We start from the raw sequence: 20,178 nt of genomic DNA on the forward strand, positions 1-20,178 counted from the left end.
TAATAAATGTTATTTGCAGTTAACAATTTTCTTTTTTCTTTATTACAATATTTATGGCAAGACTAGGTATATTTAAATGCCTTTACGTAACATTTCAACTGTCGCATGGTTAAATGAAATTGCTTCAAACTTTATTGTTTTTATAGAAATAAAATGTCAAATTTCAAATTTCCTATCACAAAATTGTTTGTGAATTAGAAAACAAAATTTTGATCTTGCAAGGTTGCAAATTCCTTTCCTATTCCTACTTACCGACTTACCCGTAGTGAGACAGATTCAGTAAAACAGACGTTAGATTAATCATAGTTACTATTATAGGTAATAGATAAACAGGTCGCAAAAAATACTTAGAATACCAATATTTTTTTTTTTGTATACAACCTTGAAGAATACCTAAAATGTAAAATGTTTAAACCAATAAAACTAAAAATCGCTAATGATTTAATCCAGTACAAATATGTATTTGATTTTATGTCATCCGATAGATACTAAATTAAATAATGACAATGTCATGTTGGGTTGGGTTAATTTTACAAAGCTTCGTTCTACAATAATCCATTTTACAAAAGCTCACGCGATTACAACAATTATTCATTTATTACAACGATGAATCTCTTAAATTTTGAAAAGCCTATAATTATAATAATTATGAAATTATTATATTTTCCTTCATAATGTGTACAAATAATTTCGGACAATTATTCTATAATTAAAATAAGCCACTAGATGGCGCCACAAGACATTCATAATGAAACTTTGTTACATTGTTACAACACATATAACTTATAACAGACAATATGTGATTTTATCATAACTTCAAACCACCCGTGTACAATGTATAGCATAATAGTAATGTTTTCCTTTTGATGAACTTTGAAATAAAGCTATTTCTTTTACAAAAAGAAACGGCTGTATCAATATAAGGTATTTTATATTAGTACAATTGACATACCTAGGATCTCTTGCGAATACTAGGAGCCTGAAATCCATTGACTAATATAAATTAAAGAGCTCTCCTTTCATGTACCCTTACAACCTATACTATCTATATGACTTCCGAGACCCAACTCAACTTATATGAGCCATTGGAAACGCAACCTTATATAATGAACCCCGCACTTTAAACTTTCCTACAATCCCCTGCACACCTTTAGGGCCCCAATTCATTTCCTATTAACCATTAGACAAGGCAAATCTAATTCCTATATTTGACACCTAACAATCGCACACACCCCGAGACCCCAAGGGCCTCAAGGACTCTAAGGCCCAAAGAACCCTAGGGCCCCAAGCCTCGACCGCCAACTCACTTCCTGTGCTTCATCCGCGCCGCGTGATGCGCCTCGAGCCCCTCGGTGAGCGTGAGCAGGCTCTTGTCCGGCACGCAGCTGGGCGGCCGCTCGCCGAACCAGCGCACCGCCCACGCGCCCGCCCCGCTGCGGCCCACCAGCTTGCCGGGCCACGACACGTAGCCCCGCACGGGGCCCCACACCAGGTCGCCCACGCGGAACTTGGACGGCTCCTCGCCCTTGCCATCTGGCCACACCGAACGCGTTACACTCTCCGCCCGGTAACTTGGCAAGGGACTGACTATGATCACTTTTATTATTCCACATTAGGGATAATTCTTGATCACTTTGCAGAAAGTTTAGAAAAAGAGAGATTCTTATAGTGCGCATGAAACGGCTCTTGCCAAGTTACTTGCCGGAGACTGTAAGCGGATCCGGCGTAGGGATCCGAGATCCGACACCGTGCCGCCACCAGTGATCGACCGTTGGTCGTTTGCTTAGCGTTATGTGGGGTAGCCTATGCAACTTTATACGTTAAAACCTCGAAAATTTTACCTACCAATTTGTGTGACAGTTTTTTTTAAACAACAATGAAGGGTATTTTGAACACTATTATATATGTGAGTATATTTTAATGCAGATTAAACTTAAAAAGATAGACTAGAGTATTCAATATCTATACTATACTTATTATTAGGGCAATCGTGCTTTGATTCATGGGGTGAACTATCTCGGAATTATTTATATAAATGTAATGACTCCCATTATCTTTCTTTTTTTTTAATCGCAATAAAAGTTGCAGAGGCTATTGTATGAAGATAAACATATTTTGTGCGATAAATGATTTACAAGCTCAGAGGTAGCGTTAACATTTGAGAAGCTTAAAGTTAAACAGAATATGCTTGAGACAATTCTTTGCAATGTTTAGTGTGTGAAATTGTAAGGGAAAATATTCTGTTAGCTTTTGGAAAGTCATTTAAAAAACGAAAACAGTATTATAAAGTAATAATTTCATTTTAATAGGTTGAAAAGGTTATAGGTTGAAAGAAAAATTCTATTGTAATTAAGGTTCCAAAAGCCAAAGAATTACATTGAAATTAATATACATAGAAGGAATGATTATTCACAATGTTACAGTAATATGAAAAAGTGCTTACTTACAATGAACACATGGAATGATGGCTTTATAATGATGCGTTAGTAATGGATTCCCAATTTGTGAGCCAATTTTTTAGTTACTTCGAGTGCAATGGAAAGCAAAAGACGAAGCCCAAGCGAATGCGTCGACAGTCGTATTGGTTTCCACTGCACCGTTACAGATGTATCTTGTATTAACCCAACCAAAGGAAAACCAACCATTATCGCCCTACGAGCCAGCTGAAATATACGATAGTACACATCAATACATATTTATACCGAATACAATACAAGAAACTGTGAACGACGTCGCAAATGCACAACCAATACAAGACACAACATAGGAGAATTTTGAATTTGGTTAGCTGTGACGTAAGCGTGATATGGGTAACCGTTATTAGTAAATAGAATATGTGAGTCCAATTTCGTTTTAAATTTTAGTGTATAATATACCAAGAGAGCAATGAGTGGTGCTTCCAGAGCAAGCGTTCAGCGTAAGCTCACTTACCGTGCCCGGAGCCTAGGTGCCGATCGAAAACCTTTTGGATTTCCGAACTGGTCCCTTGGTAGTGTCGGTTGTTTTTGTCCTGTATCATATCGAATTCGATATCCTTGACCATGTAGTTTGTCCTCATGATCTTCTCGTTCCTGTACGGAGTCTCAAAGTCGTTTTTCCGCTTGTAACTTTGCGGTCTGTCGTAGAGGTTCGAGCCCATCGGTATCAGATGCTGGTGTTGGCTGGTCATTGTCGACGGCCCCATACTGTTGTAGGGCATGTCCGTTGATTCGACCGGATTGTGGGCGCGACTCGGGCGCATCATTTGCATGTTTGAAAGTATGTTGTCTGGAATTGAGAAATTTCGTATTTATTGTTTTGGATAATATGTAGCCATAGCGTGTGACGTAAAAAATGTTTTCTTACTATTGCGACTGGTCTCGAGCAGGGATTTGTAATTGTTACGACTAAAAAAGGTTCAATTTAATGAATACGAAACATCTTATACAACACTGTATTGTGAGATTTCACTCATCGATAAATGAAAATTACTTATTTAGTATGTAGCACAGTTCCCGGCCCCAAAATTGGCCCAACGCTCTCAATGATCACCTTCTCCCACATTCCCCAATCCAGATAATACTTGAATACCAATATACACGTGTATGAAAGCTGAAAAATATTCTAATATACAATAAGGAATCTACACAGTTAGGAGAGAAATAGAACGAAAGGCGAACAGAACTCACTGGAAGGTTCGGTGCTCGCGCGCTCCTGCGACTCCGCCATGTCCTGCTCGCTGCTCGACACGCACTGCACCATGCCCTGCGAACGGAGTACGTCTATTTGTGTTACATATTTCTATTTATTATTGTATCAGCTGACGTCCAAACGATATTTTTTTACTCGATAACTCGGGTGGGTTTTCAACTAATTGACCTGATTCTTTTTGTATTTGATAGGAAAATGACTATATATGCGTATTAAACATGGAAGTTTGGAAGTATGGATAGATGGATGAATGTTGGATACTCTTTTATGCGAAAACAGGTATTCGGATCTATATTAATTTTAGTAATAATATACATTATCGTCTGGATAAGCACATAGGCTACTGTTTTACTAGGTACATGAATGCAGAAAGCTCAAGCTAGTATTTACATTTATGTTTGTGGAATATTAAAAAATACGTATCTCATCGATATTAAAGTGTATGCTTTATTTTACGCGTGAATCATCACATCATGGAATATCATATAATTTTAAACTAAACGTTATTATTGAACTGTTATCCCTACAAATATGAATTCAGGGATAACATAAATTTAAAAGAGGGTGTATATTTTATTTATAACTATATTCTAAAATTGAGAAGGTAATCTGTAAATATATAAACAAACAACTCACCGAGGAATTAACATCAGCCGGCTCCGGGGACTTAGTAGTTGTATCCGCGTAATTCCCCTGCGTGGACACACAGCGAGTGCCGTATATCCTCGGGCTGGCCGCCTCCGACGCGCCCAGGGGACTGTGCGTCGTCGTGTCCGGGGGACTGCTGCCCGAAACTCCTTGGTTTGGAGACTTCCCCCCTCTTGGCTGGTTCAAGAGCGTCTGTGTCGACACCGAATGACGCACATGTGACCCGAAACCCTCCTGACCCAGCAGGGGACTGAACTCGTTCATAAACTTGGCGTAACTCTCCGAATTCTCAATCTTCTCTTCTATAACCAGATTCCGTTCCTTATCGTCCACGTTCTCGGCCGGCATCTGTATGAAGTTCCTTTTCTGGTTGGTCTGTTTCCCGAGGAGAACGTTCGGATCGATATTGAAACGGGACGAGTTGCCGCCTTGTAAGTTGGTCGTGATCGATGACATTTGCGTGTTGTTCGAGTTCGAGACTAGGGTCGTCTGCTGCTGCACTATTGTAGTGTTCTGTTGGACAAATGTCGAATTGCTCCTGTTATTGGCAGCGGACGCTATGGACACCTGTTTGGGCGACAATGGTACCATCAACGTTTGACCGATCTGATTGGTTTGAATAAACTCCTGCGCTTGAACGTTGCCTGATCTAACTTGGGGATTCTGGTTGAATGTCACGTTTGTTGGACTGAGATTCGCGAGTAAGGGACTCAGTTGTCCATTAAAATTCGGACTGTTAACCATTACTTGGCTGTTTGGTGATAAAAATTGAGCTCCAGGGCTGTGTTGCGATTGGATAATCTTCCCTTGTTGGTTCTGCCGAATAACCACGCCGCTATTAGTGCCAGCTGTGAATACACCAGGGTTTTGTACTGGAGTTAGGACATTCTGTCCATTGACCGTCTGCAGTTGCAACTGCATCGGCATGCCTGTTGAATTATCCTGGATTATAGTCGTACCGTCAGCAGTCATGACCATTCCACCTAGATTTGGTACGATAAACTGCTGAAATGCGGGGAAATTCGACATTACATTACTAGCATTGTTTATCAAGTTAACTGGCTGTAATAGATTAATTTGTTGTGATGGAGATGTATTTGTGATGATTTGTTGTGATCCAAAGTTGCTTGTATTTCCCTGACCGTTCATAACGATATGGGCGGGCGTTCCCGATTTTCCGGGAACTATTGTCAGCGCTTGTAACATTGGCGTAGGTGATATATTGTTTGTGGGCGACAACTGGAAGCCGCGAGGAGAGAACTGTGGACTAGAATTATGCTGAGGCGAAGAATGAACCATTATATTGTTGGGATTCTGTTGCGGCGCAGCTATTTGTAGGACGTTAGTTATATTCGCCGTTTGGTTCTTCTTCTTCTTAGTTCTCTTCTTAATGCTTTCAGGCGACAACATGGCAACACCTTGCACAAAACTCTGACCATTTTTAACTTCGATTTGTCTCGACGTTTCCGTAGAGGACTGTCCAGATACGATTCCCCCTGCAACGATCTGGGGAAGTACAGTATTTTGTTGAACGACCTGACCATCGACGGCCATCATCGGTGGTTGTATGACAAATGGCGTTTGAAGAGTATTAACTACAACAGTTGGTTGATTTACGATGGATTGTACACCGCCCACAGCCGGCACGACTTGTGTAACTGACGAAGTGACGTTAGTAACCGCATTCGAGCCAATTTGGGACATAGCTGTTATATTCTTAGGTGGAGGTGGTGGCATATGATTACTAGTCACGATTATTTGTCCAGTAGAAGATATAAGTATCTGTCCTGGACTGGTCCTCTTTCCAATTTGTGTCAATGACGTGCTTTGAGCATTACTAGTTTCTGGTTTAGAAGGCAAACTGCTTATTACGTTTTGAACCATTTCCAATGGCGATTTAGATATCATATTCTGAGCTGTAGTTCCGGCGATATGTAGAGGATAGCTCGTGGGCAGATTTACGGAATTGATAAATGGATCTGGCTGGTTATTGGGTATAGCGTAGGTGGTGGCTAAATTGACACTAGGTGGCGGCGGTGGTCGAACAAAGTTAGCTTGTGATGCATTGATTGATGTAGTAGCAGTGTTCGCTTTTCCAGCAAGTACTGACGTCACAGTGTCTCGAATAACTGAAAAACTCGCCATAGTAGTGACAAATGTTTGTATATAATTCGTTTGTATCAACGAATAAGGCGGTCCACCGCCCAAGTGTGGTGGAGGGCAATATCCAGGCATTGTATTTTCAAACCGTTTCTTCGGTTCTAGTTTAATCATCTCCTGTCTTAAACCAGGCTTAACTCCAACCATTGATATGTTATCTACTTCCATAAGATTCTTATTTACATTGTGATTTGATATGAAATGCATCATTTGGGTGCCAGATATGGAGTGGTTGGGTGGTCCTGGAGAATTGTATGGACATGCTTGACTATTGGGTGTTGGCGGATTGCTGTTGAAGTTATCTCTGCACGATCCAGGGTTTGAGTACGCTGGACTAGGCATAGGGAATGTACAATTCTGATGTGAACTGCTGCTGCCACTGTGAGGTGTGTCTGTACTGCGAGAGCTGTTCGAGAGGGTCGGCGAAGGTTCTGGGGGCTGCAATGTCTCTGTTGGAGACACATTGCTTGTGCTAACGATCCCAGCTTGAATGGGACCACAATTCTCATTCGAAATTACGTTCCTTTCGATGAACGTTGATGATGTAACCGGACTCTCGTCGAAATGTTTCGGACTTGATGTAGATGTATCCATATCGTGATATATATTCTTATGATATTTAGTCCTCATATGGTTATCTGTTGCATCTGTATTTTTAAACGGCAAATTGCAACCTTTGTAACACTGCGGCATCATGTGGTCTTGTACTTTTTCGGGGACTACGCTACTATCTGGCGTGTTTGGTGACGGCGATGAATTTATATTGTTCCTAAATACATTTATTGGCTCATACTGCTTCACAGATTTACATATTTGTAATTTTTCTTGTCCCTGAGGGTTGTACGAGCTAGTTGAAGGTTCGTACGGATGACCTTCGAATGTAGCGTTAGGACCAACTTGTCTTGAAATTGTATTGTTTAGTAACACCGTCTGTTGAGCCAAGTAACCGCTTGGATCATCCATAAACGACGGGACATTGTTTCCCATGACATCGTCGCATGTTTTCTTTTGGTCTTGCAAGAATTTCATTCCGTTATTACCAAATACCATTTGTTTGTTTTCTAGTTGGTTATTTTTCTTTTTAGGCGTCTTAGTACCTTTGCCTTTCTTTTTATTGAGATCCATATTCGGCCACTGTTGGCCCATCATGTTGTAATGCTGTGGTAAAGGCGGGACTCTCGAGCACATGCCATGATTAATTGATGATTGATCATTAGAAAATGGTGCTGTTTGGGGTGTATCATCGTTATTCATGTCGTAATCCATATTGTCCATCTTTTGCAACTTGGGACTTGCACTCGTCATAGAATTCGGAGTACTCGTCTCATTTCTCTTAACTTGCCACGGCGGTGTTTTTGCAGAGTTCGTTTTCACGACGGTCCCGTTCTGAATCACCAGCTGATTCTGTGGCAAGTACTGGTTCTGTACTAGTTGCTTGTTTTGGTTGACGTTGTCCGCCATCTGCGTTTTATATCCCTTCATGACTTCGATCTGTTTCTGATTTCTTTGTATGAATATTTGTTGTTGTTCGTTGATTTTCTGCATCACTTCCGGTGTGAGCGGTTGATTCAAACCGCAGAATATCTGAGACTCCTCCTTTGTCTGTTTCGTGAGCACTTCTTTCTCTTCCTCTTTACGTTCTGGTTCAACAACATTTTGTGGTATCACATTCATTGAATTTTTAACATTTGCTTGTTTGTTGAAGCTTGTATTGACGCCTATAATTTGTCCATTCGTACCTAGTACAGGTAGGCCAACATTAAGGGCGGGGTTAGGAATTGACTGATTTATTTTCTGATTGACGTCTATATTATCTGGATGCTGAGATATCCATCCACTGCTAACTGTTAGATAGTGTGAACTTCTCTGAATGTGTGTTTCTTGTTTGGTCTCATCCACAACATTAAGCATGTTTTGTTGGGGATAAGGTAAACACGCCTGATTGATCGGACGTTGAACTATCGAACCCGGCGATCCTGTTCTTTTCTGATCCTCCATGGACTGAAAAAAGAGACATAACTTTAATTAACATTTAAACACGCATGGTTTTGTTATTATTATACGGTTAAACAAATCAAATTTTTGATATCACCATTGCAATGCGTACCACTCTGTACCACCAATCTGGCTACAAATAAGTATATACTTTGCGACAAACATACGTAAGTAGTCCACGGCATATATGAACGATTCACAAAAACGCCTCAATAGCGGCATTCATGGATGTGTAATAAAAATAAAGGATCGCCGCAGGCACTGCTCCTGGCACCGTCTCAACTCTTATCGCGGCCATGAATACGTAATGTAAGTATGTAAGCACCCTACCACACTTGACTGTATTTAATATGCTATTTGGTCCTTCAAATCGTTCGCTGCTAGTGTGTAGGTTCGAGTCCGATGAAGACTGAGTTGGTTAATCTAGTGATATTATATTAAAACATACATCCAACAACTTACTGCTCAACTGGGTTTCTGTTCCAAGATCATCATTATTTTGTTTGTGTACGTCAATTTATATCCATTTAGAAGTAAATGTCTTATATTACAAAATAATGCCTAATCAGACACAACGCATGTCAAAAATGACCAGTGAATAGATTCAAATGATCCGACTATGCAAAATCATTATAAAATAGCATTTATTAATTGTACGGTAAAAAAAAATCGCGTATTCCATTGCATTTCAATCTAAAAACCGTGCCTGAATCAACGGTGGCGTCACTTGTTATTAAATTATTCATACCTTGAATTCATTGAGCGGCCTTTCCCTCTGAACCATCATTTGTGAGACGCTCATGTTTGGCGCGAAGCCAGGCCGCTTCTTCATTTTCTTTTTGGCGGGCTCCACAGCGCCTGTAATGATACATGTTAAACGTTAATAGTTACACTCGATGACCGTACGTTTTGACGACGGGACGACGGTATTTCAAATTTTTTAATCTATACTAATATAAAGCTGAAGAGTTTGTTTGCTTGAAAGCACTAATCTCAGAAAGTCCGATTTGAAAAATTCTTTCAGATGAGAAATTTTGAAAGAATAGAAAAAATTTGATCACGAGGCAGGATTCGAACCTGCGTATCTTGCCTAACCGTAGCAATTTCAAAAACGTTTCTATTCTTTCAAAATTTCTCATTTATAAAGCATTTCAATGCTATAAAAATAAAAATTAAATTCTTTCAGAGTTAGATAGCCCATTTACTGAGGAAGGCTATAGACTATATATGTACCACGGGCGAAACCGGGGCGGGCCGCTAGTCATGGATAAACTCACAAACTATTTAATGGGTTTGGAATAGCTTCAAGAGAACAAAATCTTTCTTCATTGTTTTATGTACATTTTTGTATAATAACGATGATTAAGTAAGGCAGCCAAAGAAGGGGCTAGCCGTTAGTAAATAGATAAAACAAATTATTACATTGATACTAAGGCTTTAACCTTTAAACAAATCAATTAGCTTGGTTAGCTTTTCAATTATTACAATTTTTTATAAAGAAAACACAATACTCCTAATTTTTCAATTAGAAAGTAATTCTCTTTATCAATTAGTTCAAGAACACTCTGCTCAAAAACCAATAATGAATTATTTTAAGGATTATATACGACATAACATAATGGCTGTGGAATAATGACCCTTCAATCGCCTATGAATAAAGCCCTAACTCAATTAACAGTCACTAATATAACTCACATATCCCGCGCCCGTTCAATCTACGCTACCAATAAGCCAACACTTGACCCACAAGCGAAAGATCCACTTAGGAGAAAGCAGGTTACCTAACAATGGACTAACGTTAGGGCACGCACACATAGACAAACGGGCACGTACGTGTTTGGTTATGAATCGTTTAAGATGTGATTTATCAGCACCCTACGTCGTCTGGAACTCGAAGAGGCATTATTTCATCCATACCAGCAACCAGATAGTAATATAGTTTTAAAATATATGTAAAGAATTGAAGTATGAGAATACTCGAAGTGAAAGATAAATCTTAACAAAGAAAAATGTAAATATTTAAATAAATAATTGGTTGCCAACTATCAAATCATAAACAAAAGAAAAACCGTCGGATAATAGCCGCACAAATGATAAACACATTGTAGACGGCAATATAAAACAAAATAACAAAAAGAAAACGAAACACGATTACAAATTAAAACACACATAAAACCGAAGCTATTCTTTAAAACTAAACGATAAAACATCGGACGAGTAAATTTCTACCTCCACACGATTTTATATCGCACGGCGATATTAAACAAGATGCGAATAAATATAAACGAAATGGCCGAACTCGCGAGACTACGATAACTCCATCTAGACATGTCCTAAGAGAAAGGTCGGCGGGCGACCGACCGCGCGCCTTTGCATCGCCTCTAGACGGCTGTAATCTCAAACAATGCACATTTTCCATTGTACTCGAGACGTCACCCATTAATACGCGCCCGCGTTTATAATTTAAAATTCTATCAGCTTCTGTGTGAAGCTAGAACATTTATCTTAAACTCGAGTAGGTGCTATGGAAGAGCACTTGACTCGCTTTATGGGTGCCGTAGCGTAATGGGGTATTTTATTTTTAAGCCCATAATGCAAAGACAATAATTCTGAGTTCAGTATTTTATCCGTTATCCTTAAATGGTAAGAATAAGATTACGTATTAATATTAAGATTTTGTCTACTAACTAAACAGAATAATATGAAAAAAAAGGATGAAAATTTTACGAGAACGGAGGTGATGAGATGTTGTTGTTATCTTAGTTGAGCCAATTTCTTTAGAGACTTTCGAATTTTAATATCTCACCAGCCCTCACACCTACTATTATCTATTACATAATCATCTCTTCTTATTTTGTTTACATAATATAATGTAACACTTATTCAACGTGATTATATAAATAACGGAAATATATATGTCACCTATACGTATTTTTTTGTTATCTAGAGTCAGTTCATCATCATTAACCCATAATATTATCCCACTTCAAAGGCAGGCCTATGAGGGTATACATAGCCCATAATCCAGCACGCTTGCTAAGTTGTAGGCAGAAGCCACCTGTCGTAGATCATTAGATTCTTAGTCATGCCAAATTTCTCACGATGTACTCCTTCACCGTTTCGATCCTCGATAATGTGAAAAATAAATTTATTGTTTCCAAGTCTGCTTTTGAACCCCCGACTTTTCTATTGTGGCGTCAGAGGTCCATACCACTGAGCCATCCCTGTTCTAGAATAAAGTTGCTAATAATAAAACACGTCAAGATCTATCGAAGTCTATTAAATTTAAAATCTGATTATTCAAGTACACCTGTCTAGGAGAATATACGTGAAAGCTTGCAATGAACAGAATACCACAGCAATGAACAAATTGGTTTATTTACGAAGCAATTATGCTATCAAGAGATCGGTATCAGTATTAATTGAGGTTGTTTTGTATAATGCATAATGATGTTTTCTAAAATACATCAACCGATCGTAATGACTTTTCGTAACATAATTTCTATTATATGATTTCTGTGAAATACAACATGCATTAGGCATTAACTACAGCATTGATATGATTAAACACACATTTTATTCTTGGTACGGTTCATATAGTCAAAACAATGTTAGACCGTGGTACAATACCACAATAATGTAACATAGTAAGCCTATTAAGGAACCCTTTACTCCACCAACATGACATTATACTGACGAGTCTCAATCAAAATAACGAACGAAACCAATCCGAGTTCTCCAATAACAGCGGTTCTTACAAATAACAATGTAACACCCACCACCACTCCTTTAATACTCTATAAATTTCAAATCATTTGATTCAATCCCATCTTCCTTCATTGAATTCTGTAGTACCAAGTTCTTAATTGAATCACTCTAAGCTAACACACAAAATTAACAGATAAAAAACATCCGAGCGACAATTTGAATATATAAATGTAAACGATACTATCGTTTAACATATTTTCCTTTTTATTGCGACCTCAAAAAGTTTATTTTTTATTCATGAAGGTCGACCGCCGCCGAGACGGACAATGGAGTTATGTCTTTGACGAGTTAATATCAAGAATTCAAATTGAAACGATAAAATCTATTAAAACGTTTCCTTTCATCGTGAATGAGAAGAATCTTTGCGAGGAGATTTGTTGAAAAGTTACTCGTTTCGGGATTGCGGGATATTCATTTGATCTCTTATATTTACAAAAAACCAAGAAGTTCGCTGGTTTCCATTATTACAACCTATATAAAATATAACTAACATGTTTGAACAATTACAAAGCGATCCTAACTATCGATAAACTCTACATTAAAATTAAATACAAACTCTTGGCAAATATTGAGGGTCTTTAATTTATAAAACTCTCGATACTGTTGTAACCCCAAAAAACATACATAAATCATATTTCCGAAGCATTCGCTGGTACTCTCGTCATAATTTAGCAGTTAAACTTTACCCAATTTAAAAGATAACCAACAACTGAATAAACGGCCTTGAAACTTAGCTAACACGACCATAGAGATCCATAAAAAAATCACATGCCCATATGATGATAATCGAAAAGGGCGGCAAATTCAATCGCATAATTACCGCGTATAATCTTATCTATTTGCGCATTATCCAGCAGATTTGCAATTAAAACGTTCACAGTAGGAGCTCGGAGGGGTTGTGGGGGGGAGGTGTCTAGGCGGCGGGGCGCGGGGCGGGGAGGAGATCAATAGTCGCCGGGGTGCGCGACCGCTCGCTTTACAGCGATTGTTTCGAATTACGGCCGAGCTTTGTTCCCGACGCCGACGTTTTCGCTTGGCCCCGAACCGCTCGCTGCCTCCTTCCTTGATGGTAATTACGCAATCCTGCGGCTTGCGGACACTTCGATTCGCTTTATCATCGTTAAGTGTCCCGCGCTGCGCCTCTGAGCGATTTCTGATGTCTTGTGAAGTTATCGCTTTGTTCTTTAACTGATTTTCTTATGTTTCTTTTGTATATAAACACTTTTCATCGCTCGCATTAATTTTTTAATTCAATCAGGGACATATTTTATGCGAGAACATGTACAGTGTTCTAAGAAGATAATAATAGATTTAAGAAACAAACGACTACGCTAGTTAATACTAGCGAACGAAACACTGATGCGTCCAACTTAATTTTTGCCATCATTTCATCCCATAAGCCATAAGCCACCGAATGTCGCTATTTATACCTCCTATCTATTCGCAATTGTATCCTGCCCTATCGCATCCTTAACAATCGTCAGAGTGAGACTATTGGAAAGCCACATCGGGCTTCAAGCTGGTAACTTGCAATTTAGATGCCACTCGAACTATTCTTAGTTCCTTAAGTCATACAGCACTAGTCATGCATATGAGGCAATACAATTGCTAGATTCCCATAGTATGTTGTTTCGCATAATATGAGATACTTGCCATTAAAACTCATGTACTCATGTACATGTCCACAGTTCATGATCCTACCGACAACTTGGAATAAAATTTATGACTATTAAGATGCACCTTTGTTAATGACGCAAGCAAAAACGCAACTGAAATCGCTTTAAACAAGCTTTATCACACTGCTTCTTATATTAAAAGCATAGCCCATGTGGCTAACTCATAAAGATCTCCATAGATGTACCGAACACACTGTATAATACCATAAAAATCGTGGAATAAACTGGGAAAATCTCAGCACCATAGCAGCGAGATGTTCCACTTGCACGACGTAATGAAATGTCAACAAGTTTTCAAAAATACAACGCAATAACGGGGGGCTAAGAGCGCACCCACTACGCTGGGTATATAAACCAACCTCTTCGGCATCGCATCGAATAATGGCGCATGCCGTATAATGGTACTTTGTTGGCATGAATGCTATATTGTTACGGTACACAATGACGACAGCACTCACGCACTAAGCAGCTCCCAATTCGGGGGAGTCACTTAGATAATAAACTTTTAATGGTTTATTTACAGTGACTATGCGGAGACTTCACTAATTTAAATTTCGTTATTATTGTTTGTCTAACCTAACGTAAGTTAAAGTAAAGAATCCTAATCAACTTTGGTTTGATTACATTCTCTAAAATCCTCGATTACATGAATAAATCAATTAAGTCATGGAATGTAATACTAACAAATGTGAAAGTGTGTTTGTTTGTTTTTATTTCATGTCGCAAAGGGGCGATTTAATGATACGATTTGGGAATGTTTGGAGATAGTTAGCAGTTAGTTAGCACTTTTTATCGCGTTGAAATATCTCATTGCAATGTAAATTTCGACGTGACGATAAACTATAATTAGGGAAAAACTTTGTAATAAATAGCATATAAATAATGTTTATGTCCTAAAATAATCGATTGTATTCTATACAAAAAATAAACAATTAATTCGTAATCTTGCGAGTCAGAAACACACTCAAATGACACTCCCTCCCCCCCTTACCTCTCTACTTCGAATGGAACACAATAAAACTAAACATCACTTATTCAACAAAGTATTTACTCTTATTCAGCGAGTCGACAATGATAAATGTATTTACGGAGCTCTCAAGAAAATTTAAACGTTTCACCTCGACTGCAGTCTAGACGTCAACTGGAAACCTTATTATTTCTATAGATAGATAACTTTTTATGTTAACATATCTTTATTGTTGCTTATTGAATGGTATATAATTTACATAGCGAAATGAATAAAAATCAATTGCCGGAAAAAAACTCGAGAACGACTCGACCAAGTTGTCGAATATTTTTTATATTTTTTCGTCAAGGTACATGGAATGTTCTTGTGGAGATAGAAAACGTAAACGTACCACGTGCGACGCCGGGGCGGGCCACTAGTTCTTATTTATAATTGAAATCTCGCGATACGGCAATAAATCCATCATACTTTATTCAATAAAGATAGCGAGGCATTTGAGAGGAAGAAAAATAAATTTATTCCATTTGCGCCATCGGAACCTGCCGGTATATTTTAGCTGTTTTATATTTACTTATGATTTAAAATGTTACAATTACCGACGTTCCCAAAATCGTAGGAGATTCTCAATACGACTGTATGAATATTTTTTTTTGTTAAGTTTATCGACAACTATAGTTTAGTTAGTATATTGAAGACATGAAAACATTTTTCAGTTTGGTTACATTGATACTTTTGAAGTCTGTGCACATTTTTTATGAATGTATTTTATATAGCAACAATAATAATAATAACAAAAATTTTACTGTCACCAAAAAGGATACATACATATATATATAAGTTGTTTACAATAAATAACTTATACAATGCAATTTTTTATAAAAAAATAGATGAATGTCTCTGCTGCCGCACTAAGCCAAGGCCTGTAATACAGCACGCAGCGCCGAAACCCCACAGACCATTTTATTATGTATTCTTAACTCCGTGGGTTTTCAAACGATTGACGTGAATCTTTTTTGTGTTTACCATTTTAGTAACGTGGTAGTAACTACCTTCTCAGGGATGTCGAGGAGCCTTTTGTACGAAAGAATTATTTTAACGAGTCCAATACATTCCTTTATAAGAAACACATCAGAGCATTTCCCACAAATTCTTTGCATTTTCAACAGATATTACTCTACCTTTTTATATAATATTACATTCGATTATTTTTTGTTATTATTACATTAGTAGTGCAGGATTTAGGATTTAGGAAATTAATGTTGTTAAGAGTAATAAAAATTTACAATTTCATTCGAATAAAACGGCGAAGCCGAAGCGAATGCTACTGCATTGTAAACAAGAATTAATACATTGACGCCATATCTGACAAAAGGCCAAAATCAACAAAATTGTTTTAGTTTCTTATCACCTTATATATTTAGTTTATATCACCATACAATAAATATTAAACATCAATTAAACAAAACCAGCAGTGTATAGCTATATAGGGAAAATAGCTATACACTGCTGGGTCACTAAACAATCAATCAGACAAATAGACAGAGTTCATTGACCCGGCGATCCGCGATAAATATTTTCCTATCATACCATTATTGTCTAACAGGATTAAGTTGCTGCTCTAGTAAAAGAGCCTCCTCGAGGGGGAGACGGGCGGGGGGGCGGCTCTAACACACTATTAAATGATGTTATGACTAGGACCATTTCTTAAATACTTTCTGTTATTGTACCTACTTGTTAAACGATGGTATTCAATATCGAAGTCCGATCTGAAATCTGTGTATAAAATTATGATAAAACGTTTCTACTGAACCTCGTTTATCGTTCGTTGAGTATGAAGATTGGCAAACCGATTCAACGGAACAAACATGTACCAATAGGGATAAATCATACCAAATTAAAAGCAGCCGTAGAGGGAAAATAAACCCGTGGAACGGCCACAATTTTTTTTTTAATAATAACGATTCGAATTTATATAAAGATAAAAAAAAAATATAGACCGTACAAAGAATCGTCAATAGCTGTAGGTAGATATTATGCGAATTTCAGTTCTGCTCGATGATTGAAAACTGATCATGACGATATTTATTCTTTATTTCGAATCGAAACGGCGCTACTGCAGTCATATTTTTCTTTTTTTTTTATCGTCCAATTTCAAAAAAAATCACCTGATTGAAAATTTCGATACGGACACGAGAAATTAAACATCTTCTTCGCGTACGTCATTAACAATCCGCCGCACCTAGCAAAATAACAAAAAAAAAATAAAAATCAGCTGCAAAAACATAAAAATGAATCGCCAAATGTGTTTGCTAAGCGTAAAACTTCAGAACGGCTCGACCGTAACGGCAACTCTTTAAGAAAGAAAAAAAGAAGGAAAGAAAGAAAGAAAAACATTTATTTTGACACGGACATACACACAGGTAAAGTAAAGTAAAATACTTTAAAGGTTTTTATTAAGGCACCAGAAAGGTTCTTACGGTGAGAAAGAAAAAGCGCACCACGGCTGAAACCGGGGCGGACCGCTAGTGTATAGAAAAAAAAAACCGAACACGGCTCACACAACAGAAATCTATTGTTCTACGTGAACAGTGTTCCTTGCAACTCTATTAACGGGGTTGTTACTCGCCGGACAGGCGAGGTGCAATCCCCTGCGCGCCGCTGACACCGCTCCCTCCCCCCCCCACCCCGTCCCTCCCCACAACCCCCACAGCGCCACTTATCAACAGAGAGACTCCTCTTTGTTACAAAAGCTGCTAAACAAGCACTTTGTAATAATGCAGCAGATAAAGCTAGCTCTATTTTTTTTATAGATCACATTACAGATTACGTAATCTCGCCGTCGATTGCGGGAATTACCTACTCTCTCTCTCGGATATCTATCGAGTTCAGACGATAATTCTTAAACTTTGGTATTATTTATATGTACGTCTCGTATATTATGAAATAAATAGTTAGCATTACAACTAACCAACTACCGGATTATGGCCTGAACCCTGATAGAAGGCCTGTGTCTCAGCAGTGGGAAGATATGGGGGCTGATGATGAACATAATCTATATATGCTTTTTTATTATAATAAATCTAGACAGACGTATAGAACAAATTAATAATAATCACAAACGACCCATCTCTTCTCGAGCTATAAACCGCGTAAGTAAAGCAACACTGCTTTATATTAAATAATGATACCACTTTAATGAAAGGATGTTACGGCCGGTGAACACAACTCCTATTAAAAGTGAAACACGAATTTCTTTGCCAAATATATTACACACTTAAACACTCGTATACGATGACAATTCACTCTATACATACGTAAGATTCCATCAAAATCACTTCATCTGCGAGTCGTTAAAAATGACCAAACGAAGCCATCAAAGAAACTATAAAGATAAGTTAGTTCATTTAGAGCGGCAAACAAAAACATTCCATTTTCATCGAAATTCGCGAATTGTTCCCAACGCAAGTCATATCGAGTGTGATAAAGAAAACAGCGGGGTTCATTGAACCCGACATCTGTTCAAATATTTTCGTACATCACCTACCTACTACTCCGAATTAGATTTGCCATGTGTTTGACGTCGAGACCGACGCACAAATATAGCGCTAATATAAAAATACACATCTAAAAAGGTTGGCCCAGAACTGGGGCGAAACGTTTGATAGATGTAATCACGTTAGATTAAGGAAAGTTTATCGCTTGTAAACGCTAAACGTTCTCTGTTATATTTAACGTAACGTCTCGTGTAAATTAAAATTTTTACGCGCCTTTTATGTTAAGCGTTTTCTCTCATTCATTCGAGCCTTCTACATTCCGTGATTAATTCGGTCGTTCAGACATTAAAATGCATTTTGTCGTCGCTCACTGGGACATTACTGATGTTATTGTTGTAATAACAACGCAACAGAAGCAAATGAACAAATAATGATTTAAACAAAACCCTACTACCCTCATTAATACTGTTAATACTGCGAAAGTTTGTAAGGATGTGAGTTTGTTGCTCTTTCACGCAAAAACTACTGAACCGATTGCAACGCAATTTGGTACGTAGATAGCTGGACAACTGCAATAACACAAAGGCAACTTTTGATCCCGATATTCCCACGGGTTACAGAATTACGCGGGTTAAACCGCGAGGCGTAGCTAGTCTCTCATAAAATGCAAGGCCAAATGGACTTTTGATTTATCTTTAGCAGCGTAATTTAAACAACTAATCGAAAGTAAATAACTTTTAGCGCTCACTACATCTCGACTACTACTCCACTTCGATGTCCTTCCAACGCACAATAACTAAAAACTATTCAAAACAAATCCCTTCATGAACCTAAACATCCTGTATAACTGGGGATCCAACAAAAACAGATCCAATGCGCAATGCACCGCCTTCCCTTCCCATACGTTCCCCGGCTGTAAAAAAAACCCCGAGCGAAAACCCGAACCCCGTGTCCTTACATCCCGTCGACACTATACAGGGTGCACCCTACAGGAAACGACATGGGATAAAGTGAATCAAAGCTAAAGGCCTGTACAATGCGCATCCCGCTCGAGGACAATTGGCTGATACAGTCACTAGCGGAGCGATGGAACATTAGTTGATCTTTTTTTAATGTCTTTATGTGATTATTTGAAAAAAGCTCGTGATCTATGATAATTATTTTCGATATCTTTTTTATTAATAAAAAAAGTTGCACAGAATAACTCATAAACGCCTTAATAGCTTTATCCGTAGTTAAAATTTAAATCTAAATCGCTCAACTGTTATGGACGATAAGGTTAAAAATAACTATACTCTTTTTTACTTAAACACGTACAGAAAACTAAACATGCATACGGAACAAAACGCGTAAATTATAATGGGTTGATATAAAACCGACGTACGAAACCACTCAATACAACAACTTTTAAAAAAATACAAAATAAAACCCTACCTACCCGCTAATCGCGTCGCTCACGAGGTCAATGTGAACAAGGCCTAAACCAGTTGGGCTGTATAATTGAATAAAGCCACCCCGCGATAATACCAATAAATCACGGATTCGCTCCCATCTCAAAATTACTTCAGCCCCGTGTTTGATATATTTAACGAATTAACGACCAACTAATCAATTAGTAAATATTTCGCTCGGATTTGCGATAGCCGGCCACACTGTACTTAACCAACCGCCCGCTATTTGCATGTAATTATATATGGTTTTACGCGTGGCGGCCACTACTTATTGGCAATTACTAGTCTTGATTACTAATTGTGCAAATATTTCTTTCCTTTGTCTATGT

At 38.1% G+C, this 20,178-nt stretch overlaps 1 protein-coding gene across 1 annotated transcript in view; it reads right to left on the reverse strand.

The window, feature by feature from the left end:
* LOC119840568 overlaps nt 1-20,178 on the reverse strand; it is an 83,874-nt gene that overhangs the window by 3,805 nt on the left and 59,891 nt on the right. The window contains exons 5-9 of the mRNA XM_038367256.1: nt 9,242-9,351; nt 4,327-8,499; nt 3,669-3,744; nt 2,932-3,267; nt 1,308-1,533 (exon numbers count right to left, since the gene is read on the reverse strand). Of these exons, the coding sequence (XP_038223184.1) occupies nt 1,308-1,533; nt 2,932-3,267; nt 3,669-3,744; nt 4,327-8,499; nt 9,242-9,351 (4,921 nt within the window). The remainder of the gene's footprint in view (nt 1-1,307; nt 1,534-2,931; nt 3,268-3,668; nt 3,745-4,326; nt 8,500-9,241; nt 9,352-20,178) is intronic.

The sequence above is a fragment of the Zerene cesonia genome, chromosome 6, assembly GCF_012273895.1.
Source record: "Zerene cesonia ecotype Mississippi chromosome 6, Zerene_cesonia_1.1, whole genome shotgun sequence".
Classification (NCBI taxonomy): Eukaryota; Metazoa; Arthropoda; class Insecta; order Lepidoptera; family Pieridae; genus Zerene; species Zerene cesonia.